Source organism: Panthera tigris, chromosome B3 (genome assembly GCF_018350195.1).
Source record: "Panthera tigris isolate Pti1 chromosome B3, P.tigris_Pti1_mat1.1, whole genome shotgun sequence".
NCBI lineage: Eukaryota > Metazoa > Chordata > Mammalia > Carnivora > Felidae > Panthera > Panthera tigris.
In genome coordinates this window covers 61,672,757-61,700,098 of record NC_056665.1, presented here as the reverse complement: position 1 = coordinate 61,700,098, position 27,342 = coordinate 61,672,757, and the positions used below count along the sequence as shown (strand labels likewise).

Here is a 27,342-nt window from a genome sequence, read left to right as displayed (position 1 = left end):
TTGCAAGAGCTGGTGTCAGATGGATAGGTACACTTGGGGCAGTTACAGCAGACAATTTATCTTCGAGCAAGCAAATCTCCTAGCATGAGAAACTGAGAGCGGAAGAAGAACTAGGAAGTGAAGTGTCTAAGGGTTTGGGACTCAATCAATAACGTCGATTAATTGATCAGTATGTCCATACATATTTCCTAACAGGTTGTAAACCTATTGTTAACTAGACAGCACTGCTTTTATTTGGTATTTCTGAAAATGAATCATCGCCCTTATTTCTCACAATTAGCAACATATATTTGCTTCTGTTCATTGGCATCACTTAACAGACTATTGTAATCCTAACAATTATCTCCCCTATACCCACTAGAACCGTGGCTTCCAAATGTTTTAAAATAAATTATTGAGGCACAGTTTATATACGATAATATCTATGCATGTACAGCTCAGTGAGTTTCAATAAATGTATACACTGGTATAACCACCATCACAATAAAGATATAGAACACCCATTCACCTGAAAAAAATTCCCTATGCCTCTTTGTAGTCAATCCTCAACTCCTACCTCTACTCCCAGGCAATCACTGATTGGTTTTGTGTTACCATAGATTAGTTTTGTTTTTACCAGAGTTTCATTCAGTTGAATGACACAGTATGCACTCTTGCATCTGGCTTCTTTTGCTCAGCAAAAATATTTGAAAGTTGTTCAGGTTGTGTACATTGTAGCTTGTCCCTTTTTATTGCTAAGTACTAGTCCACTATAAGGATATACCACTATTTTTTTTTTTTAATCCAAGTGCCTATTGTTGGAATTTTGGATTCCAGTTTAGGGCTATTAAGAATAAGGCTATCAGGGTGTCTGGGTGACTCAGTCAGTTAAGCATCTGACTCTTGATTTCAGCTCAGATGATGATCTCACGGTTCCCGGGATCAAGCCCTGCATCCAGCTCTGTGCTGATGGTGTGGAACCTGCTTGGGATTCTCTCTCTCTCTCTCTCTCTCTCTCTCTCTCTCTCTCAAAAATGAATAAACATTAAAAAAATTTTTTTAAGTAAACCTTAAAAAAATAAGGCTATCATGAGCATTTGTGTCTGAGTCTTTGTGTAGGTATATGCTGTCACTACTCTTGGAATAAATCTCTAGAAGCAGGTAATAACTTTATAAGAAATTGATAGCCATTGTCTAAAGTGGTTACAAGCATTTTATAGGTCTGGTTGTTCCATATCCTACAATACTTGATGTTGTCAGCCTTTCTTAGAACTGAAAAAAAATCAACTTTATTGATGCATAAATACCCAGGAGTTGAATTTCTAGATTGCATGGTAAATGAATATTAAACTTTGAAGAAATAGCCAGAACTTTTTTGAAAATGTTTGCACCATTTGACATTCCCATCAGCAATGTATGAGAGCTCTGGTTGCTTCACATCCTCACCTACATTTGGTAGTGTTAGGTTTTTTTGTGGGTTTTTTTTTTTTTAATTTTAGCCACTGCAGAGGGTGTGTGATGGTATCTTGTGAGCTTAATTTGTATCCTCTGATAATTAATACTGAATGAATAATATGGTACTGGGGTGCCTGGGTGGCTCAGTCAGTTAAGCTTCCGACTTCAGCTCAGGTCATGGTCTCACAGTTCATGGTTTCGAGCCCCGCGTCAGGATCTGTGTTGACAGCTCAGAGCCTGGAGCCTGCTTTGGATTTTGGGTCTCCCTCTCTCTCTGCCTCTCCTCCCCTCGCAGCCCATCTATCTCTCAGAAATAAATAAATAAATAATATAATATAATATAATATAATATAATATAATATAATATAATGTAATACAGTGCTTACTGGCCATTCATTATCTTCTTTTGTGATGTTTCTGTTCAAATCTTTTGTCCATTTTTAAGTTAGATTGTCTTACTGACTTATAAGATTTTTTGTATATATACTAAATGCAAATCCTTTGTCAAAATATATGTTTGGCAAATACTTTTTCCCAGTCCGTGGCTTGCTTTTTCATTTTCTTTGAAGTATCTTTATTTATATTTTTATTTATTTATGTATTTTTTAATGTTTATTTATTTTTGAGACAGAGAGAGATAGAGCATGAATGGGGGAGGGTCAGAGAGAGAGGGAGACACAGAATCTGAAACAGGCTCTTTATTTATATTTTTAAAAAATTGGGGAGAGAGAGAGAGTATGAGCAGGGGTGAGACAGAGAGAGAGGGAGAGAGAAAATCTTCAGCAGGCTCCATGCCCTGCAGGGAGCCTGATGCATGACTCAATCTCATTACAAATTAAGCTCACAAGATACCACCACACACTCACTGCAGTGGCTAAAATTAAAAAAACAAAAACAAACAAACAAACAAAAACTAACACCACTAAATACAGGTGAGGATATAGAGCAACCAGAGCTCTCATACATCGCTGGTGGGAATATTAGACCTGAGCTGAAATCAAGAGTCGGTCACTTGGCCAATTGAGCCACTCAGGGGCCCCTGAAGTATCTTTCAAAGAGCAGAACTTTTAGATTTTAAATGATATCCAAGTCATGTTTGTTTTGTTTTCTTTCTTTATGGTTTGGGCATTTTGTTTCCTAAGAAATTCTTGTCTGTCTCAGTGTCATGAGGATTCTCTATGTTTCCTTTGTCGTTTTTTAAATTTTAGCTTTTTTTAAAAGTTTATATTTAAGTAAACTCTATACGCAATGGGGGGCTCAAACTCATGATCCTGAGATCAAGAATCACATGCTCTCCCAAATGAGCCAGCTAGGCACCCATATAATTTTAGCTTTTACATTTAGGTCTTGATTCATTTTGACTTGTTTTTGTGTGTTATGAGATAAGGACTGGCTTCCTCTTTTCATATAGATACCTAGTTGTTTTTACACAATTTTGTTCAAAAGACAGTTCTTTCCCCTACTGAATTTACTATGGCACCTTTGTCAAAAATAAATAGCTTATATGTGGTGCTCTATTTCTGGGCTCAATATTCTCTTTCATTGATTTTATGACTACCTAAAACCAAGACCACACTGTTATGATGATGCTTTTAATGATGTAGTGCAAATCCTCCACCTTTATATTTCCTTTTCTAAGTTGTTTTAGCTAATCTAAGTCCTTTGCATTTCCGTATAAATTTTGGAATCACCTTGTCAATTTCCAAATAAATATTTGCTTGGATTTTGACTGTGATTGTAATAAACCTATAGATCAATACGGAAATAACTGATATCTTAATAATACTAAGCCTGCCATGGTATATTTTCCATTAATTTACATCTTATGGACACCCGAGTGGCTTAGTAGGTTCAGCATCCTACTCTTTTTTTTTTTAATGTTTATTTATTTTTGAGAGAGAGAGTGTGATCAGGGAAGGGGCAGAGAGAGAGGGAGAAAGAGAATCCCAAGCAGGTTCCACATTGTCAGAATGGAGCCCAACACAGGGCTTGAAGCCACAAACCATGAGAACATGTCCTGATCCAAAGTCGGAGGCTCAACCAACTGAGCCACCCAGGTGCCCCAAGCATCCTACTCTTGATTTGGGCTCAAGTCATGATCTTGTGGTTCATGGAATCAAGCTCTGCATGGGAATCTGGGCGGACAGAGTGGAGCCTGCTTGGGATTCTCTCTCTCTCTCTCTCTCTCTCTCTCTCTCTGGCCCTCCCTTGCTTGAGCATGTGTGTTCATGCTCTCTCAATAAATAAATAAATAAATAAATAAATAAATAAACATTAAAAAAAAGGAAAAGAGAAGACCCACATGATGCTGTCAATAGATACAGAAAAAGCATTTGACAAAATATAGCGTCTTTTATTGATAAAAACCCTCAAGAAAGCCGGGATATGAAGCAACATATCCTAATATCATAAAAGCCATACATGAAAGGCCCACAGTTAGTATCATTCACAATGGGGAAAAACTGAGAGCTTTCCCCCTAAGATCAGGAACATGACAGAGATGTCCATTCTCACCACTGTTTTTCAACATAGTGTTGGAAGTCCTAGCCTCAGCAATGAGACAGCAAAACAAAAAAGGCATCCAGATTGGAAAAGAAGAAGTCAAACTTTCATTGTTCACAGATGACATGAAAGTATCTCTACATGGAAAACCCGAAAGACTCCACCAAAAAACTGCTAGAGCTGATACATGAATTCAGCAAAGTCGCAGGATATATACCAATAATGAAGCAATACAAAGAGATATCAAGCAATCGATCTCATTTACTATTTCACCAAAAACCGTAAAATACCTAGGAGTAAACCTAACCAAAGAGGTAAAAGAACTGTATGCTGAAAACCATACAAAGCTTTTGAAAGAAATTGAAGAAGGCACAAAGAAATGGAAAAACATTCCATGCTCGTGGATTTGAAGAACAAATACTGTTAAAACATCAATACTACCCAAAGTAATCTACACATCCAATGCAATCCCTATCAAAATTACACCAGCATTCTTCACAGAGCTAGAACAAACAATCTTGAAATTGTATGCAACCACCAAAGACCCTGAGTAGCCAAAGTAATGTTGAAAAAGAAAACCAAAGCTGAAGACATCACAGTCCCAGACTTTAACCTGTATTACAAAGCTGTAATCATCAAGACAGTATGGTGTTGGTACAGAAACAGATACACAGATCAATGCGATAGAATAGAGAACCCAGAAATGGATCCACAAATATATGGCCAACTAATCTTCAACAAAGCAGGAAAGAGTATCCAATGGAAAAAAGACAGTCTCTTTAGCAAATGGTGCTAGGAGAACTGGACAGCAACATGCATGAGAATAAAATTGGATCTTGCTCAGGAAGCAAGGGAAATATAAGCAAAAATGAACTATTGGGGCCTCATTAACACAAAAAGCTTCTGCACAGCAAAGGAAACCATCAATGAAACAAAAAAGTGTGATGTGTCATTTGCAAATATCTTCTCCCATTCCATTGGTTGCTTTTTTGTTTTGTTGATTAGTATCCAAAATCTTTAAAGAACTTAACAAACTCAATACATGAAAAACAAATAATCCAGTGAAGAAAACAGCAGAAGACATGAATAGACACTTTTCCAAAGAAGACATCCAGATGGCCAAAAGACACATGAACAGATGCTCAACATCGCTCATCATCAGAGAAATACAAATCAAAACCACAAGGAGATACCACCTCACACCAGTCAGAATGGTTAAAATTAAGAACTCAGGAAACAACAGATGTTGGTGAGGAAATGGAGAAAGAGGAACCCTTTTGCACTGTTGGTGGGAATGCAAAGTGGTGCAGCCAATCTGGAAAACAGTATGGAAGTTCCTCAAAAAAGCAAAATAGAACTACCCTATGACCCAGCAATTGCACTGCTAGGATTTTATACAAAGGATACAAAATGTTGATTTGAAGGGGTACATGCATCCCGATGTTTATAGCAGTGCTATCAACAATAGCCAATTATGGAAAGAGCCCAAATGGCCACCAACTGATGAATGGATAAAGAAGATGTGGTGTATATCTATCTATATCTATATCTATATCTATATCTATATCTATATCTATATCTATATCTATATCTATTTCTATTTCTATATCTATATCTATATCTATATCTATATCTATATCTATACCTATACCTATAGATATATACCACACACACAATGGAATACTACTTGGTGATGATAAAGAATGAAATCTTGCCATTTGCAACAACATGGATGGAACTATAGTGTATTATGCTAAGCAAAATAAGTCAGTCAGAGAAAGGCAAATATCCTATGATTTCACTCATATGTGGAATTTGAGAAACTCAGTAGATGAACATAGGGGAAGGGAAAGGAAAATAAGATAAAAACAGAGAGAGAGGCAAACCATAAGAAACTCTTAAATAACAAAGAAAGAACTGAGGGTTGATGGAGGGGGTGGCTTAAATGGGTGACAGGCATTAAGGAGGGCACTTTTCAGGATAAGCACTGGGTATCATATGTAAGGGATGAATCACTGGGTTCTACTCCTGAAGCCAAGACTACAGTGTGTTAACTAACTCAAAAATAGATTAATAAAAAGAAAGAATTCCATCTATGATAGTATAAGGAATAAAATACTTAGAAATAAATTTAACAAAAGAAATACAAGATTTATATACTGAAAATTACAAAATATTCTTGTATGAAGTTAAGACCTAAATAAAGGAATAACATTCCCCCCTGAAAAAAGGAAAAAAAAAATATTATTTACATTTTCTTTAATTTCTCTCAGCAACATTTTGTGGTTTTCAATATGCACTGGTCTTGAACATATTTTATTAAACATATCAAGGATATCACGCTTTTGGACATTATAATAAATGGTACTATTTTTAAATTTTCAATTTCCGATTGTTCTTTGATAGTATTTTTTGTATATTCACATTTCTGTATATTGACAGTGTATCTGTGACATTGCTAAATTCACTTATGGGTTCTAGTAGCGTTTTGTAGATTCTTTAGTATTTTATATGCACCTGATCATGTCATGTAATAATACAATTTTACTTTTTCAATTTCTAATCTATATGCTTTTGTTTTTCTTGCCTTATTTCACTACTTAGTAAGTACAGTACATGTCAAAGTAGTGACAGCATATATTCTTTCTTTGCTCTCAATGATATGTGGAAAACATTCAGGCTTTCAACATTATACATGTGATGTTAGTAATAGGGTTTTCCCCCCAATTTTAAGAAATGTGATAAAATACATATATAATTTACCACCTTGTTCATTTTACATGTTCAGGGGACTGGTATTAAATACATTCATATTGTTGTAGAAACATGACTACCATCAGTCTCTAGAATTCTTTTCATCTTGGAAAACTGAAACTCTATAGCTATAAACAGTAACTCCCCATTCCTTCTTCTCCCCAGCCCCTAGCAACCACCATCTACTTTCTGACTCTATGATTCTGACTACTTTAGATAGCGCATATTTGTTTTTTGTGATTGACTTATTTCACTTAGCATAATGTCCTCAAGATTCATCCATGTGTGACATGTATTAGAATTTCTTTTTTTTTTTTTAAAGCTAAATCTTATTCCATTGTATAATAAATATATCACATTTTACTTATCCATTCATCTGTCAATGGACACTTGGGTTGTTTCCCTGTTTTAGCTATTGTGAACAATATTGGTATGAACATGGGGCACAAATATCTTTTCAAAACCCTGTTTTCCATTCTTTTGGGTATATACCTAGAAGTAAAATTGAATGAGATTTGATATTCTATTTTTAACTTTTTGAGAACACCATAATGTTTTCCACAGCAACTATACAATTTTACATTCCCACCAATAGTGCACAAGGGTTCCAATTCTTCTACATCTTCACCAACACTTGATATTTTCCTTTCTTTTCTTTCTTTTTCTTTTCTTTTCTTTTCCTTATTTCTTTCTTATTAAGTAAACTCCACCTCTTTGTGGGGTTCAAACTCACAACCCCAAGATCGAGAGTTGTATACTCCATCGACTGAGCCACCCAGGCACCCCTATTTCTGGGTTTTGATAGTAGCCATCCTAATGGGAATTAAGTGGCATCTCAGTGTAGTTTTGACTTGCATTTCTCAGTGGTTAGCAATATTGAGCATCTTTTCATGTATTTATTGGAAATTTATATATATTCTTTGGAGAAATGTCTATTCAAAGCCTGTTGCCTATTTTTGAGTCAGGTTTTTTTCATTGTTGAATTTTAGGAGTTCTCTATATATTCTGGATATGAATCCATTATCAGATATGATTTTTAAATCTATTCTCCCATTCTGTGGGTTGCCTTTTTACTCTCTTCAGTGTCTTTTGATGTACAAATTTTAAAAATTATCACAAAGCCCAATTTGTCTATTTTTTTTTTCTTCTGTTGCCTAGTCCTTTGGCTTTGTAAAAGCACTTTATTAGGTAAAAGGAGTACTCACCTAATTCTAGTCTGCTGAGAGGTTTTTTTTTGTTTTGTTTTGTTTTGTTTTACCATGAATTGATGTATATTTTTATCCAAAGTATTTTTCAGTAGTTATTGAGACAATCATATAGTCCTTCTCTTTTATTCTGTTAATATCATGGATTATACTTTCATGTTAAACTATATTTGTGTCCCTGGAATAAACACCAACTGGTCATGATGTATTATCCTTTTTATATATTTCTAGATTCTATTTGCTAATATTTTGTTAAGGATTTTTACATATATGTTTGCGAGGAATATTGGAGTATAGTTTTCTTTCCTTGCAATATTAGTCTAGTTTTGGTATCAGAATAATATCATATTTATGGCCTCATAAAATGAAGTGGGAAGTGACTCCTCCTTCTTTATTTCCTGTAAGTATTGCTATTATTGCTTCCTTAGATATTCACCAGTAAAGCTAACTGGGTACAAAGTTTGCTCTAGGGAAAGTTTCAAATTATGAATAAAATTTGTTTAACTGACTTAGAGCTATTCAGGTTTTCTATTTCTTGTTTTTTTTTTTTATTTTTATTAAAAAAAATTTTTTTAATGTTTATTTCTGAGACAGAGAGAGACAGCATGAGAGGGGGAGCGGCAGAGAGAGAGGGAGGCGCAGAATCAGAAGCAGGCTCCAGGCTCTGAGTTGTCAGCACAGAGCCCAGAGCCCCACATGGGGCTTGAACTAGAAAACTGTGAGATCATGACCTGAGCTGTAGTCGGTCGCTCAACCGACTGAGCCACCCAGGCACCCCATTGTCTTTTTTTTTTAATAAAAATTCTTTTATATTATTCCAATAAAAAATACATTCATACAGGGGCACCTGGGTGGCTCGTTCACTTAAGCAACCACCTTTTGATTTCAGCTCAGGTCAAGATCTCACAGTTTATGACTTTGGGCCCTGCGTTGGGCTCTGCGCTGTCGGTGTTGAGCCTGCTTGGAATTCTCTCTCTCTTCCTCTCTCTGCCCCTTCCCCACTCACATGTGCACTCTCTTCCCCTCTTTCTCTAAATAAACATTTCAAAAATACATTCATACAGAAATATAACAATCTTGCAAAACCAACTTCAAATAAAATCTTTAAAACAAAATTTTACAAACATTCTTTTAAGGTTTTCTATGTGGTGATTTATGTTTTTCAATGATTTGTGCTTTTCACTGAATTTTGGTGGTTTGTGTTTTTCAGTGAATTTGCCCACTTCGACTAATTGTTCAATTTGAGGGCACAGAACTGTCCACAGTAGTCTGCTGTTATCCTTTTAATATATGTATGATCTATACTGATGACCTCTCTTTCATTCCTGATATTGGTGATTTGTGTTTTTGTTTTGTTTCGTTTTTTATCTTGGTCAATATAGTTAACAGTCGAGCAATTTTATTGATATTTTCAACCAATTAGGTGTTGGTTTTATTGATTTTTCTCTGTCTACTTTTGATTGTATTGATTTCTACTCTTAACATTACTCATTTTATCCTCTACTTACCTCATGTTTACTAATCTTTTTTCAGTTTAAGATAGAAGCTGAGATCATTGACTTAAGATCTTCCATGTTTACTAGGTAAATAAAGATATAAATTTCCGGGGCGCCTGGGTGGCTCAGTTGGTTAAGCGTCCAAACTCTTGGTTTTAGCTCATGATCTCATGGTTTCATGAATTCGAGTCCTGCATTGGGCTCCATGTTGACAGTGCAGAGCCTGCTTGGGATTTTTGGTCTCCCTCTCTCTCTGCCCCTTCCCCACTTATGCTGTCTCTATCTCTCTCAAAATAAATAAATAAACTTAAAAATTAAAAAAAAAAGATATAAATTTCCTTCTGTGCTTATCTTTAATAGTTTTGTTTTTGTTTGTTTGTTTTACTGCAACTAGCAATAGACGCACACATACCCCAGGCATACAACCAAGAAAAAGAGTTTCATGAAACAATATTTTCCCTTACTATGTGCAATACACTCTGATATTTTCTATTCCATCCCATTGTTTAAGAAATGCTACTCATGACTAAATTGAAGCATAGTCTAGACTTTTTTCTTTTTGCAATGACTTATGTTATTTTAAGATCAGATTGCTGATTATGCCCTGATTACAGTTTGACAGCTCTTCCTGTTTGACGAGGTCTATTAAATTGTAGAGTCACTGGCTCAAATCCAGCTCAAATCCTAAGAGAATATGGAAAAGAATTTATCAAACTTTGTCTTAGGGTGAACCTAGCAATTTAGCTAAGATTGTTTCATATAACAATAAACATCACTTTCTATAATATCCCTAAAGAGAGCTCTGAAGACATTTCAAAGATATTTTTTATCATGAGTATATAGACTTTGGCTTTATTTTAGGGTTTCTATGATTTAAATATTTTATCTGTAACTTCATCCTTACTTAGAGATCAGGGACATTTATTGAGATTCAAACATCCCAAATATTTATGTTTTCATTAATTTTCATGATATCAAATGCAGGTAAGTTATAAAATTTGACAGGAAACTTTGCATTTATAAATGAAGAAGTTAGAATTTTAAAGGTCATATGTATGCCATGCCTCTCAAGAAAAAGAAAAAAATCTAATGTTTTCAATGATGCTTCATTACTACAAAAATTGGAGGTGGCAATATAATTGGCTAACACTTTTGGAAAGTAACTTAGCAAGAGCTTAAAATTTTTTTTTTATTTTAACTTGTTTTAATTTTTATTTTTTAAAGTTTACATCCAAATTAGTTAGCATATAATGCAACAATGATTTCAGGAGTAGATTCCTTAGTGCCCCTTATTCATCTAGCCCATCCCCCCCCTCCTACAACGCCTCCAGTAACCCTCAGTTTGTTCTCCATATTTATGAGTCTCTTCTGTTTTGTCCCCCTCCCTGTTTTTATATTCTTTTTGTTTCCTTTCCCTTATGTTTATCTGCTTTGTCTCTTAAAGTCCTCATATGAGTGAAGTCATATGATTTTTGTCTTTCTCTAATTTCACTTAGCATAATACCCTCCAGTTCCATCCACATAGTTGCAAATGGCAATCATTCTTTCTGATTGCTGAGTAATACTCCATAGTATATATATATACCACGTCTTCTTTATCCATTCATCTATCGATGGACATTTGGGCTCTTCCTATACTTTGGCTATTGTTGATAGTGCTGCTATAAACAGGGGGGTGCATGTGTCCCTTCGAAATAGCACACCTGTATCCCTTGGATAAATGCCTAGTCATGCAATTACTGGGTCATAGGGTAGTTCTATTTTTAGTTTTTTGAGGAACCTCCATACTGTTTTCCAGAGTGGCTGCACCAGCTTGCATTCCATTAAAAATTTTTTTTTAATGTTTATTTATTTTTTAGAGAGATAGAGTGTGAGCAGGGGAGGGGCAGAGAGCGAGGGAGACACAGAATCTGAGGTAGGTTCCAAGCTCTAGGGTGTAAGGACAGAGCCCCAAGCAGGACTTGAACTCACAAACTGTGAGATCCTGAGCGAAGTCAGATGCTCAATCAACTGAGCCACCCAGGCACCCCTAGCAAGAGGTTTAAAAAAATCTTTGTAATAACAAAAACAAGAAAACCTCTTTGACCTGCTGTTTCTATTTCTGCAATTTCACTGTAACAAAATGATTCAAAACATAGAAAAACTTTGCGATAGCTTTAACATGAAATATGGAATTGGAAACAAGCTGAATATATCACAATATAGTTAAATAAACCATACAGCATTTTCTTAGAAATATTATGTAGTCATTAAAAAATCTTTACAAAGTTGTGCAACAGCATAGGAAGACATTCATAAAGTAGAATATATTCACATATCTATGATTACAACTGTGTAGGAGCAAAAATCCTATGCATAAACACTGGAATTAACAGAAGTGCTTTTACTGTTGGGTTAGAGAAATAAGAGTAAATTTTTTATTTTCCTGTATTTTCCAAATCCTATTTAATAGTACATGAATATTAAAATTTAACATCTACTAAACAAATAAAAATAAAAGTAAACATCTACTGGGGCACCTGGGTGGCTCAGTCAGTTGAGTATCTGGCTCTTGATTTTAGCTCAGGCCATGATCCCAGGGTTATGGGATTGAGCCCCGAGTCGGGCTCCATACTGTACATGGAACCTTCTTGAAATTCTCACTTTCCGTCTCTTTCCCCCCTCAACATCGCCTGCCCCCCACAGACTCGCTCTCTCTCTCTCTCTCTCTCTCTCGCAAAATAAAATTAAACATCTACTAAAAATGTTGTCTGTTAGGATAATGAAATGGAAAAATATATGACTTAAAAAACAAACTAAGTGTATTTACATTATAATTATGACTGTTTCAAGTTTGTGGGCCGGGAGGTGGGGGGGGGGGGGTGGAGAGAGGAAGAGAATGAAATAAGATTCAAAGAAAAACACCAAGGGGCGCCAGGATGACTCAGTTGGTTAAGCATCTGACTTGGGCTCAGGTCATGATCTTCCCATTGGTGAGTTCAAGCCCCGCTTTGGGCTCTGTGCTGATACCTTGGAGCCCAGAGCCTGCTTCAGATACTGTGTCTCCCTTTATCTCTGTCCCTCCCCCACTCACACTCGGTCTCTCTGTCTCAAAAATAAATAAAAATGTTTTAAAAATTAAAAAGAAAAAAAAACACCGAAATACTAGGAAGGATTATATAATGTGAGATGATATTTTTTCTCCTTATTCTCTAAATTTCCTGTAAGGTATTTATTTGTGTTACTGCTATAATAAATGCCTAGCAAGTATACCTTGCTAATTACCCAGAGGCCCCCTACTTTGCCCCGGGGCCTCATCTCAGCTTGCTAGTGGAACTTGCCTTGTATCAAAACAATGAGAGGTCTACAGGGCATTAAAATTCTATTGTGTCGTGTTAGGATTTACCAAGCCCACAGCAAGATTGGAGGCAAAGCTGCTGCAGTGACTTTTCATAATATAGGTGAAAGAATATTGAATAGACCAAGAAACAGCTCTGGTTCTATCCTGTGCATTTTTGTCCAGGGAAGTCATTGAACTCCGTTTCCTAATTCCCAAAGTAAAAGGGTCAGATTACATATAAGAAGCTCTAATTGTAGGTCATGTACAGAAAGGTGAGATTAGAAGTCAGACCTGAGTACAAGAGATGCGGGAAATTAGTATAAACTGCAGCAAGACCCCAAGAGTTTGGGAAACCATTTAGTAGGTTTATTAACTCTCAACTAGAAAAATACAGAGTAACTAAAGAAGTCAATGGTGGGTGGGGATAAGAACCTAGGATTTCCCAAAATTCTGGGCAAATGGAGACAAGAAGTCCGAATAATGGCACAGAGCACTTGACAGGGCTTGAACAACACAGGGATTTTTCACTCTATTTATTTATCTATTTATTTGGGAGAGACAGAGACAGAGAGAGAGAGAAAGAGGGCAAGTGCATTCACACACAGAGGAGAGGAGCAGAGGAAAAGAGAATCTTAAGCAGGTTCCATGCTCAGCGCAGAGCCCCAGTAGGGCTCAATCCCTCAACCCTGGGATCATGACCTGAGAGGAAATCAAGAGTTGGGCCACTCAACCAACTGAGCCACCCAGGTGCCCCATGGGTTTTTCACTCTAGCCAAAAGAGAACTTCACAGTAGGAGCTGGGCATATACATGGGGTTTAGGTTGGCACTCCAGGCTAGAATGAGGATGTGGAGAACACTGCAGTTCCAGGCATATGATTGTCCACTGAGAAAATACTGTGATGAAACCCAAAGTTTCATTTAGTTCTGGGAGTCAAAGTACTTCTCAACTAGCACTGTCCAAAAGAACTTTCTCAAATGATGGAAATACTCTTCATCTGTGACATTCAATACTATATAGTCCCTGGGCATATGGGACTACTGAATACTGGAAATATGCAAGTCCAACCAAGGAACTGAATTTCTAAATTTAATTAATTTAATCTTAAATTTCAATAGCCACACATACAGCTAGTGACTACCATATTGAGCAGCACAACAAAGGCCTAACACAGCCCAAAAGTTCTTTTTAAATATAGCCAAAACAGGGTGCCCGGGCGGCTCAATCGGTTGGGTGACCGACTTCGGCTCAGGTCACGATCTCACAGTTCATGAGTTCGAGCCCCGTGTCGGGCTCTGTGCTGACAGCTCAGAGCCTGGAGCCTGCTTTGGATTCTATGCCTCCCTGTCTCTCTGCCCTATTCCCACTCATGCTCTGTCACTCTCTGTCTTAAAAATAAATAAAACATTAAAAAAAATTTTTTTAAATTACAGCCAAAACAAACATAATGAAACAAGAAAGCTTTTTTTTGAATATGAAGAATATTTCATTTTTGTTTGTAGCCTGTATGTATAAATGTTGTGTGTAGTAATTTAATAGTTCCATAAGAAGTTAAATCAATTCTAGGAATTTTACAAGAATTCAGACCCTTTCCAGAGTAAACTTAGATTAACCACATTCTGAAATACATCTGAAATACATCTGAAGATGTATTTACCCAAGATGAAGCAGAAGCCATCTTGGCCCCACATGACCTTCTAAACTAAGGAAAAAGTGAGACACAGCAGCAGCAGGGCTGTTGGGCCTGACTGTTCTTGGGCCTGACTTCATCTTGAGTTTAGACTAGATCTGGGCTTTGGAGTTTGGAAGGGCACAACTAGTCTTTCAATGGCACTCATAATAGAATCAGTGAGTGCAGACAAGGATGTTTCTAATTGTAGATTGTCCCTAAGTTTCCTACAAGCACAATAAATAATAGAACCTGTATGAGAGTCAACTTACAGATTTCTAGACTGGACTCCGGACCGAGAAATCCAGACATATTCTAACATATTCCTACTGTGATAAAACGAAGAAAAGAGATAATCCAATGCCAAAACAGGTTTATTGGTCATTGTATACAATAGAATGTGAGCACCTTGCAAGTATTCAATATAAAAAGGGCTCTGTACAAGCTGCCTTCCTTTCACCCTAAAAATGTATACCAACTGGATGCCTGTCTGGCTTGGTTGGTAGAAAATGTGTCTCTTAGCCTCAAGTTCGTAAGTTCAAGCCCCATATTGGGTGTGGTCTACTTAAAATGAAAAAAAATTTTTTTTAATTAAGAAAAAAAAAAGTATACCAACTCCAGGCAAAAGAGGGGAATCAAACTTCAAGTTTACATAATAAACATACTCAAAAGAAGCCCCTGCTTTCTTACAAAAATGGACAAAACCTTCTAAAAGTAAAGGGAATCAAAAGAAATTAAAACTGAGATACTGATGCCTGTTAATAACATTAACTAGTGTCTGTCTATGACACAAAACAGACAAAACATTACAATTTTTAAAAAGTCGGTATTTTCTCAGCTTTTTTGAGGTACAATTGATAAAGTTAATATTTTAGGAAAATATTACTAAGGAAAAAAGTACTGGTAAAGTTACCAGTTCCCAATTTTTTTAAACTTATTGGCAAAAGTTTTACCAACCTTTTTCAGACCAAAAAATACAACAAAAGTCTAAAAGTAGGGGTGCCTGGCTGGCCAGTCAGTAGAGCATGTGACTTCAGATCTTGGGGTTGTGAGTTGGAGCCCCAGGTTGGGCATAGAGCTTAAATTATTAAAAATAAAAACAAAAAAACAAAAACAAAACAAAACAAAAAGTTTAAAAGCATATAGCTTCCAGATACTAAGCCCGAGATTCTTCCCCTCCTCAAATCCTCCAAACCCAAATTATGAGAAATAATTTGCTCTGGCCACTGGGAATATTTCCACACAGTGACATAATAAAAAAATTTACTTCTTCCATTATTTAACTTATTCATTCCCATCCTAATCAAATTCCAGGCATGTAGAAGTAAGCAACAGAATATTATTTTCCCTAAGGCGTTCCTTCGTAACTGAGGCAAAACTAAATTTCCAACATGACAGACTTAAGCTCTGAGGAAGGTATGGCTGGTAGAAGTGAGCCACCTTCACAGTCTCAAAAACAAATTGCACATTTCTAAGACAGATTTGGAGAGGGATTTATCCAAGAATCAGTTTTCTCCAAGGCTGGACAGGGAGGAAACGTAGGAAACACGGCTTTTCTAAAAGGATGAAAGGTGTCACTTGGAGAGACTCTGGTTTCCTGAGGAAGGGAAGGAGACACTGAAATATCTTGTTTTGTGCATTTTAGATCTTCCTGGTTTTGCACCACCAGTAACTGTTCTATCTCCTCTTTCAAAGATGAACTTGTCTGAAACTCCTGTTTGGGTGTCTTACTGTGTTCTTTTTGAGCTATTCTCTGGTCCTCTAGCCTCTCTGACTCAGGGCAAATGAGTTTATTGATATAATCCTCGTTGGTTTCTTCTTTCATGGGAGGTACATGTTGAGGTTCTGTTGAAGTTTGTTTATTCTTAGATTCTTCTTTCAGCAAATTTACATGATGAGTTTCATCTAGTACAGAATTTTTACAAAGTAAGGAAAACCCTACTTTTCCCTCTTTCCCTGCTGTCTCTGGCACTGATTTCTTTGGATGTACCCTTGTCCTTATTAGGAGTCCCTGTGCATTCACCCTATATTCTTTTGCAGCTCTCTCTCTGCGCTGCTTCTGGAAATCCTTGAGTTGAAGAAGCTCTTCTGGAAGCTCCATACGTGTAGGCTAAGAAAAGAAAACAACACAAGTCTGCTGTAACCAAACTTCTAAATATGGTCCTTAAAATCACTTGCACTACACTTAAAAGTATTTAGTGAGGATCAACTCAAATGTGTTCTTATAGCTCCCTCTAGTGTATTCAACTATAGTACTATTTTTTTATTATTAACAAATATATTTTAACTTTATTTTTTTTAAGTTTATTTATTTGGAGAAAATAGAGAGAGAGAGAGACAGAGAGAGAGAGAGAGCAAGCACACAGGAATGGGGCAGAGAGAGAGGAACAGAATCCCAAGCAAGATCCTCATTGTCAGTGCACAGCCTGATGTAGGGCTCAAACTCATGAACCATGAGATCATGACCTGAGCTCAAGTTGGAGGCTCAACCAAGTGAGCCACCCAGGCGCCCCTTAACTTAAATATTTTGAATCCACAGTTGTGTGTGTGTGTGTGTGTGTGTGTGTGTGTGTGTGTGTGTGTTGTGTGTTATGCATGTGTGTGTGCATGTATAAAGATTACACAATGAGGGGCACCTGGGTGGCTCAGTCGGTTAAGCGTCCGACTTCAGCTCAGGTCACGATCTCGCGGTTCGTGAGTTCGAGCCCCGCGTCGGGCTCTGGGCTGATGGCTCAGAGCCTGGAACCTGCTTCCGATTCTGTCTCCCTCTCTCTCTGCCCCTCCCCCGTTCATTCTCTGTCTCTCTCTGTCCCAAAAATAAATAAACTTAAAAAAAAATAAAAGATTACACAATGAGAAGTAAGTGTTCCCTCCAACCTGTGGTCCCAATTGCCTTAGCAAGGGCACTTTCTAAAAAGCAATTTCTTATGTAGCCTCCCAAAGATAGTCTATGCATCTGTGATTGTGTGTGTACAAATATCCTTTACTAAATATTTATCTTCTCATTGGATTGCATTTTTCAATTTTTGTTTTCTCTCAAACTTTTATTTTGATAACTCTTTCTAAAAATTATTTTATACAAATGGTTAACAGTGTTATATATCCTTCTGCATTTTGATTTTTTAAAGTTTCTTTATTACTGAGAGAGAGAGAGAGAGAGCATGGGCGGGGGAGGAGCAGAGAGAGGGAGACACAGAATCCAAAGCAGGCTCCAGGCTCTGAGCTGTCAGCACAGAGCCCAATGCAGGGCTCGAACTCACGAACTGCAAGATCATGACCTGAGCCAAAGTTGGACGCTTAACTGACTGAGCCACCCAGGTGCCCCTGCATCTTGATTTTTTAAGCCATAAGGTTTACCTTGGACATTCTTCTATAGTAGCATTTTTAAGGGCTGTCTGGATATGCCATAATTTATTTAACCAAATCCATATAGATGGATATTTGGGCTGTTTCCAGTATTCTGTCATTACATAAATGCTACAATAAAGGACATATTTTTTTTAATTTTTTTTAATGTTTATTTATTTTTGAGACAGAGGGAGACAGAGCATGAACGGGGGAAGGTCAGAGAGAGGGAGACACAGAATACGAAACAGGCTCCAGGCTCCAAGCTGTCAGCACAGAGCCCGACGCGGGGCTCGAACCCACAGACGGCGAAATCATGACCTGAGCCAAAGTCAGCCGCTTAACCGACTGAGCCTCCCAGGTGCCCCCAATAAAAGACATATTAAGAAAATATTCTCTTTGTTACACGAGGCAAATAATTTTTCCCAGGTTGCTTGCCTTTTGACTTTCTTCACAGTATTTTCACCAAACAAAAACTTTAAACTCAAATTTATTCATCTTTTATGATTTCAGAGTATTTCTGCATTACATAGAAGCATTCCCTCATACAACTCAGTAGCAAAAAAGCAAATGGTAATCCAATTTAAAAATGAACGAAGGACCCGAATTGACGTTTTTTCCAAGAAGACATTCAAATGGCCAATAGGTATATGAAATGTATCTGACATCAGCAATCATCAGGGAAATGCAAATCCAAACCACAATGAGTTGTCACCTCAGACCTGTTAGGATGGCTATTATCAAAATGATGGCAAGAATGTGGAGAAAAGGAAACTCTTATGCACAGTTGGCAGGAATAGAAATTGAATTGGTATAGCTATTATGGAAAACAGTATGGAAGTTCCTTAAAAAGTTAAAAATAGAACTACCATACAGTCCAACAATCTCACATCTGGGTATATATACAAAGGAAATGACTTCACTATCTCAAAGAGACATCTGCACTCCCTTTATATTGTAGCATTATTCATAAGAGCCAACTTGTGTCTATCAATGCATGAATGGATAAAAAAAATGTTACCCTCTCTCTCACTCACACACACATACACACACACGCACACACAATGGAATATTATTTAGCCATAAAAAAGAAAAAAATCCTGCCATTTGTGACAATGATGCACTTAGAGGGCATTATGCTGAGTGAAATAAACCAGACAGAGAAAGACAAATACTGTATGGTATCACTTATATGTGGAATTTAAAAAAAAAAAAAAAAGCTGATTTCATAGAAACAATAGAATGGGGGTTGCAAGGGGGTGGGGGGAAGGGAAAAGGGGGAGATGTAGGTCAAAGGGTGCAAGCTTTCAGTTACAAGAAAAATAAATTTTGAAGGTCTAATGTTCAGTATGGTAACTATAGTTAATAATTTGGTATTGTATATTGAAAGTTGCTGAGATCAAATCTTCAGCATTTTCACCATACACGCACAGAGTTAACTATATGAGGTGACAAATGTGTTAATTATCTTAGTGTCAATAATGATTCCCACAATGTATATGTATAGCAAATTTTCACAATGTACACTTTAGCTATATACAATTAATTTTATCAATTATTCCTCAATGAATTGGGGTGGGGGGAAGAAAAGCATTCCTTATTGTGAAATAATTTTCTTTTAATTCTTTTTTCTCCAATAATTTTATAATCTCACTGTTTACATAAATACTTGATCCAAGGAGTTTACTTTGGTAATAAAAGAAATAGTAATCCAACTCTGATCTCCTCCCCTACAATAGTTAGTCAATTGCCTAAAGCCATTTATTGAATAATTATCTTTTTATCATTAATTGGAAATTCTACCTTTATCCCAACCATACTGATAGATATATATTGGAGCTACTGCTGGGTTCTCTACTATTTTCCATTGATCTGCCTACACACGTACAAGTCACAAACTTTTAATTTTTAATTTTTAATTTTTGTTTGTTTGTTTTTAACTAATTTCTGTACCCAAAGTGGCAAACTCACAGCCCCGAGATCAAGAGTCATATGCTCTACTGGCTGAGCCAGCCAGGCGCCCCACACCTGTTTTATTTAATATAGACTTAAATGTTTTCATAGCTGACAGGATTATTCTTATTTATATTTATCTTTATAAACACTACAATCATAGTTTGCAAAAATAAAGCTGCTGTTAATATTTTTCTTAGAATAGAGGTAAATTCAAAAGTTAATTCAGGAATAACTGATTGCTAAAAATACTTAGTGTCACCATTCATTTAAGTCCTCTTATGTCATTCAGTAATATTTTAATGTTTTCTTTATCTCTATATTTCACATTTCTTATAATATTTATTTCTAGGTATTCTACCTTTTGTTACAATCATATAAGTGGATGTTTTCTCCCATTATGTTTTCTTGCTGTGTATATGGATGTAGGAAAGCTATCACGTTTTATATCAGTACTCATTTTACTAAATTGTTCCTTTGTGGTAATCTTTTTCCATAGATTTTCTTCAGTTTTCAGTTGTATAATAGGCCAGGCATAATTGTGATTCATCCTGTTCAATTTTTGTAGTTTGTCTTTTTATTTTTCCTTCAAATTTCATTGGCTAATAGCTTCAAAAAAAATGTTAAAGTAGTTGTGGTAGTCACAATTTTTGTATTTTCTTGATATTAATGGGAATGCTGTTAGTGTTCCCAATCAAAAATTATGTAGACTTCTTCCTTGTGATATATGTTTTATCAGGCATTCCAACTTTAATCAGTACTGTATATAGAATATTACCAAATTTTTTCAGCATTAAACAGTGAGAACAAAATAAAGTTATAAAACTCCTTAGTTTTATGATGATAAATGAGAGATATTTAAATTCTCCAATCAAACCAGGTATGCAAGAATTTTTATAATTTTTTGTTGTTGTTAAACAGTGAGAGCAAAATACAGGAAAGTTACGTTTTTTTCAGCATGCATGAGATAATCATAAGACTTTGTTTGTTCCAGTAAAATGGATAATTTGCTAATAGTAAAGCAGAAACCAGCAGCACGTTAAAAGATACTAAAAGATGTATTAGTAAAATACAGCTAAGTAGGGATCATACCAAAAATGCTATTACTTTATTTAGGATTTTGCTTCAGTATTCCTAAGAGAAAATGGCTAATAGCAGCAGACTGTAACCCTTTTATGTAAGGAGCCAAATAATAAATATTTTAGCTACAAATGCTCTCTGTTGCATACACTTTTTTTAAACAATCCTTTAAAACTAGAACAACCATTCTTACCTTCGAGCTGTATAAAAACAATCTGTGGGCCAGATGTGGCCTTAGGGCTATAGTTTGCCAACTCCAGGTCTACAGTTCTGTTACATTATGCTGGCTTCTTAAAAATTAGTAATTAAATCTTAAATGTATTCATTCCTTGACAGAACATAACTTAATATTGTGAAAAAGTACTCAAAGAGATGAATTAAGCCCAAGCTATAGCCCCTTCAAAAATATTACCAAGTTGGCCTCAGGATTTGCTGTAGCTGTGAAAAGTGGGCATCACTGTGCCCTCCACGAGGACCAAGACAGAAGTGGAAGTCCTAAAAATATAGTCACAGACAGCTGTACCTACCTCGGTGCCTCCCAGGCGATCTGCGGACCCTTCTCGATAGGTGTTTAGATAACCATCCACAAGGGTGGTTAGGTCAGACATCATCTCATCCAGGAGTACCAAACGAAGGGGTAGTAGGTAGGTAGCCTCTAGGGCCAAAATTTTCAGTAAAGATGGTGAAAGAGGTCGTGTGAACCACACTTCTGGATTTTCCTAGAAACACCAAAACAATTTTCTCTGAATAATAAGCAAAACTTTAAAGAAAGTAACTGTTTATTCAAGAGTTGCTTAGGAGTTACTGTCATTTTCTTCAGTTTTTATCTTCTGTCTTCACACTCTGGCTAGCCTTCCGAAAATATACACACACAATTCATGTATGTATGAGTGTGTGTATGTTAGAGGGAAAAGATGGAGTGGGAGGGCGAGAGAAAGAGAGAGATGGATCAATCAATTGATCCATCAAACAATCAGGACTTCTCATTCAAAACTGAAGTAGACTTAATTATAGGACCAAAACTGAGGCCAATATAGTCATGACCTAAGTTTGTAGGCAGAGCTATTAGGAACTAAGGAAAATTTACCTTACTTTTGGAGAAATAATTGGGATGATTTTTCTTCCATCACCTTAATCCATATTCCCAACAATATGGGAATTCTCTTCCCCTGGAGAATTGCAAATTTATTTCAGAGTACAAATCTGAATCCTGGCTTTTATTCACTTGAGATCACAAACTATTTCCATTTGAAACAACTAAGATTTTGGCAATGCTCATATGCTTACATAACAACTGTCAGTTGTCTATATAATATGCTGATAATCCTGCTCACAAAACACTTGAAAAAATTAATGTCATGTGGGACATTCTTTAATACCCACCTGAATTAATTTTTGTCTCTCTTCCAGAAAGGAGAGATATTTAGGGGCTACTTTAAGGTGTCTGATTAAACTCTCCTGTAAAGAACTGATGCAATTTGGAAGAAAGCCACCTGTTTCCATGGAAAACTGAAGGACATCTGCTACCTGTGGCATTAAAAAAAAAAAAAAAGACTTGTCTGTACAATATAGAATATTTATAGAGACCTATCTCATGGCATAAATAGAAATATATTTAGAAAATGTCATTAAATACCATTTTCCCCAAAGACCCACATGATAGATAATGCCGACAGAAAAGATGTTCAGTCAACTTATTCTAAAAAATTAGGAGGAAAAAAAAAGGAAAAGGATCACCCAACTTTAATGTATCCTTGTCTACTTTGTCTTCTACTCCTTTTATTTGCCTGCCTTACAGTTATCTATTACTCTTTGGTGCCTTTAGACAATGGAGAAAGGAAAATAAATTTCAATAAGTGTTTGTATTACTTATCAGCAACTCTGGCAAAGTGTCGGTAAGGAAAGCTAATAAAATTAAGAAAAGGAAGGGCACCTGATTGGCGTAGTTGGTAGAGCATTCGACGACTCTTGATCTCAAGGTTGTGAATTGAAACCCCATGCTGGGTGTAAAAATAACTTAAAAATAGTAAAATCTTAAAAAAAAATTAAGAATTGGACATATTATTTAATTTGTGTGTGGCAGGCTAAATAATGGCCCCCAGAGACATCCATATCCTAACCCCCTGGAATCTGTCAATGTTATCTTATATGGCAAAATGACTTTGTAGGAGTGATTAAGGTAAGGATATTGAGGTAGGGAGATTCTCTTGAATTATATGGGTGGGCCCTAAATGTAACAATAAGAGGGAGGTGCAGAGAGATTTGATTATAGTCACGGGAAAAGGAGATCGGCTGATAGAAGCAGAAGTTGCAGTGGTGCACTCTGAAGATGGCAGGAGCCACAAGCCAAAGAATACAGGTAACACCTGAAAAGGCAAAGAAAGAGACTCCCCTCAGAGCCTCCAAAAGAAACCAACCCTGCTGACATCTTGACATTAGTTCAGTGAAAATGATTTCAGACTGCTGACCTCCAGAACCATCAAAGAGCAAATTTATTTTGCTTTAAGCTGCTAAATTTGTGGTGATTTGTTACAAAAGCAATAGGAAATCAATACATTGTGTTAAAGGGAAAAAACTGGAAAAATTCTGAATTCTTGCTTCCTGTACTATGGAAATGTGAAAAGAAAACATGGAAAGATATGCCAACGTCTCCATATGGGGTCTAATCAAGAAGCCTAACGTGCTGACAGCTCAGAGCCTGGAGCCTGCTTCGGATTCTGTCTTCCTCGCTCTCTCTGCCCTCTTGCACTTGTGCTCTCTCTCTCTCTTTCAAAAATAAACATTAAAAAAAAAAAAGCCTGATGGCCTCAGGAGAACAATGAGAAATTCTCTTACATTAAAAAAATTTAATTTAATTCAAAGTTTATTTATTTGAGAGAGGGATGGAGAATGAGTGGGTGAGGGGCAGAGAGAGAGGCAAACAGAGAATCCCAAGCAGGCCCCTCGCTATCAGTGTAGAGCCAGATGCAGGGCTTGAATTCATGAACCGTGAGATCATAACCTGAGCCAAAACCAAGAATTGTACTCTTAACTGATTGAGCCGCCGAGGCACCCCCATTTTATGTATGTATGTATGTATGTATGTATGTATGTATGTTTATTTTTGGGAGAGAAAGAGAGACAGAGCATGAGCAGGGGAGGGGCAGAGAGAGGGGGACAAAGAATCTGAAGCAGGCTCTAGGCTTTGAGCTGTCAGCACAGAGCCTGATGTGGGGCTCGAACTCACAAACCGTGAGATCATGACCTGAGCCAAAGTCAGATGCTTAACTGACTGAGCCACCCAGGTGCCCCTGCCACATTTTATTTTTTTTAAAGAAGTTTTTATTTTTTAATTTTTTTAATGTTTATTTATTTATTTATTTATGAGACAGAGAGAGAGAGAGAGAGAGAGAGAGAGAGCAGGAGAGGGGCAGAGAGAGAGAGAGAGAGAGAGAGAGAGAGAGAATCCCAAACAGACTCCACGCTGCCAACACAGAGTCCAGTGAGGGTCTCAAACCCACAAACCATGAGATCATGACCTGAGCCAAAATCAAGAGTCAGATGCCCAACTTACTGAGCCACTCAGGCACCACTTAAATTTTTTTGAAAGAGAGCACACGCACACACACACACACACATACACACATACACACACACGTATGTGTGCACACAAGGAGACGAGGGGCAGAGGCAGAGAATCTTTTTTTTTTATATATACATTTATTTTTGAAAGAGAGAAAGTGGGAAGGAGGGACAGAGAGACAAGGAGACAGAGGATCCAAAGTGGGCTGAGAGCAGAGAGACTGATGTGGGACTCAAACTCACAAACCAGGAGATAGTGACCTGAGTCAAAGTTGGACGTTTAACTGACTCAGCCACCCAGGCACCCTTCTCTCTTAAATTTTGGAGGAAGCCAGACATAATCTCCATATAGTGAAAGATGCTGAAAGAAGGTCCAAGGAACATGTAAACAAGAGAAATGGTATAAAGTTCATCATGAGCAGATATATAAAGAGCAAACATGAACTACATTTAACAACATAAAATTGAACTTTTAGGAATATCTGCTAAAAATAATTGGCTAGGGGACACCTGGGTGGCTCAGTTGGTTAAGCATCTGACTCTTGATTTGGGCTCAGGTCATGATCTCATGGTCATGAGATTAAGTCCCATGTTGGGCTCCCTGATGAGCATGGAGCCTGCTTAAGATTCTCTCTCCCTCTCTCTCTCTCTCTCTCTTTCCCTCTGCCCTTCTCCCCCACTTGCCCACACTCTCTCTCACTAAAATAAAAACTTTTTAATTTAAACATTTTTATTTTTTATTTATTTAAAAAAATTTTTTTAATGTTTATTTTTGAGAGACAGAGCGTGAGCAGGGGAGGGGCAAAGAGAGAGGGAGACACAGAATCCAAAGCAGGCTCCAGGCTCTGAGCTGTCAGCACAGAGGCTGATGCGGGGCTCAAACTCACGAACTGTGAGATCATGACCTGAGCCGAACTCAGATGCTTAACCGATTGAGCCACCCGGACACCCCAAAAATTTTTTAAAAATTAAAAAAAATGTGGGTGCCTGGGTGGCTGTCATTTAAGCGTCTGACTTCAGCTCAGGTCATGACCTCCCAGTTCTGAGTTCCAGCCGCATATTGGGCTTTGCACTGACAGTGCAGAGCCTGCTTGGGATTGATTCTCTCTCCCTCTTTCTCTCTGCCCCTCCTCCACTTACACATGCACGTGTGCATTCTCTCTCTCTCTCTAAGTGAATAAACTTAAAAATTTCTTTAAGAAAAAAAAAAAAAAGAGGTGAGAGTGGGAGAGAGCCAAAGCATAAGAGACTCTTAAAAACTGAGAACAAACTGAGGGTTGATGGGGGGGGTGGGAGGGAGGGGAGGGTGATGGGTATTGAGGAGGGCACCTTTTGGGATGAGCACTGGGTGCTGTATGGAAATCAATTTGACAATAAATTTCATATATTGAAAAAAATTTAAAAAATTTTTCTTTAAATTGGCTGGGGCATAGAGATTATTTAAAATATAGTAGTAGTAATAATAATAATAATAATAATAATAAAATGAGGGATGACTGTGTGACTCAGTCAGTTGAGTGTCTACTTCAGCTCGGGTCATGATCTCACATTTCGGTTCCTAAGTTTGAGCCCCACATCAGGTTCAATGCTGTCAGTGCAGAGCTGGCTTTGAATCCTCTGCCTCCTTCTCTTTCTGCCCTTCCCCCACTTATGTGCACGTGCTCTCTCTCTCTCTCTCTCCCTCAAAAATAAGTAAACATTAAAAAAAAGATAACTGGCTAACTCATTATTTTAAACCTCTCCAAAGGCACTAGGCTTATGTATTCAACATGTCCCTTTAACTGGCATAAGCCTAGAAGACTAGAAGAACCTAAAGAAAACATAATGAAAACTAGTGGTTTTACTATTCTCACAGCCAAACCAGAAACACACATGAGCTCTAAGAGCTAGTTAGTATAAACTAAGGATTTCTTATTTCTCTAGAGTTATTTAGAGGAGAGAAAAACCACATATATTCAGGCTATTTTGGCCTAGAATAGGCTTTTGGGGCATATCTAAGACAACCTGCTTCTCTGAGCTACATGCTGACAAGCCATCAATCCTAACTGATACATATGTGCTAAAGGCACAGATGTGATTATTTACCTCACATTAAGTGATTCATGTCAGACTTCTGAATGACCTCCAAATCCTTTGAGTTTGTGAATGCTGTAGAATATTGAGCTTGCCTCTTTTTTTTTTAATTTTGAGATTTTATTATTATTATTTTTTAAGTAATCTCTACACCCAGCGTGGGACTCAAATTCATGACTCTGAGATCAAGAGTTACATGCTCTACCAACTGGGCCATCCAGGTGCCCCAGAGTTTGCTTCTTATTTGACAAATTCTGGAGCAAAATGAGGGGAAAAAATCCTAAATAATTTTAAGTAACTTTTCTGTAGTGCTTTCACAGTTCACCAAATGACAAGTGGACAAGAATGAGGCACACACAAAAATTCAATCACTCATCAGATAAGCCCTATTTCCTATAAAAACTATATATGCTGGACTGAATCTATGGTTTCCCCGCATGTACCTGTGTGTCAAAGACATTATTCAGCAAAATTCCATACTGATGAGAGAGGCAATCAGAAAGCCAACGACAATCATGGATAACCTAAGGAATCAGAAGACAAAGACAGAGTAATTAGAACCTGGTTGCTAATCTTAATAGCTGAGGAATCAGCTTACACACTCACCTTCAAAATTCTCTTGTCTTCTAATACCATCTGAAGTCCATTGTTGAAAGCACGACTTCCCAGAAGGAAAATGTCAAATAAGTAAACTCGGCTATTTGTGGCTACCTACAAAAGACCATCCAGACATACAAAGAATAAAAAAGAACTAGGCAAGGGGATCTGAGGATCAAGAAAGACATGTGATAAAATATTTCACATCCTCACTTTTATTTTCTTTAAGTTTTATTTATTTATTTTGAGAGAGACAGTCTCTGGGGAGAGGGCAGAGAGAGAGAGAGAGGGAGAGAGAGAATCCCAAGCAGGCTCCTCACTGCCAGTGCAGAGCCCAACACAGGGCTCGAACCCA

General features: G+C 37.0%; 1 protein-coding gene across 5 annotated transcripts in view; it reads right to left on the bottom strand.

Moving 5' to 3' along the window:
• Positions 1-15,444: 15,444 nt before the first annotated feature.
• EXD1 (exonuclease 3'-5' domain containing 1) overlaps positions 15,445-27,342 on the bottom strand; it is a 37,850-nt gene continuing 25,952 nt past the window's right edge. For 3 of the 5 annotated variants that reach the window (XM_042989125.1, XM_042989124.1, XM_042989123.1), the window contains exons 8-13: positions 26,997-27,101; positions 26,834-26,914; positions 23,033-23,122; positions 22,140-22,283; positions 21,284-21,475; positions 15,445-16,488 (exon numbers count right to left, since the gene is read on the bottom strand). In XM_042989125.1, coding sequence (XP_042845059.1) covers positions 15,850-16,488; positions 21,284-21,475; positions 22,140-22,283; positions 23,033-23,122; positions 26,834-26,914; positions 26,997-27,101 — 1,251 coding nt within the window. In that variant the 3' untranslated portion in view covers positions 15,445-15,849. The remainder of the gene's footprint in view (positions 16,489-21,283; positions 21,476-22,139; positions 22,284-23,032; positions 23,123-26,833; positions 26,915-26,996; positions 27,102-27,342) is intronic. The other 2 variants (XM_042989126.1, XM_042989127.1) reach the window with 2 other exon arrangements.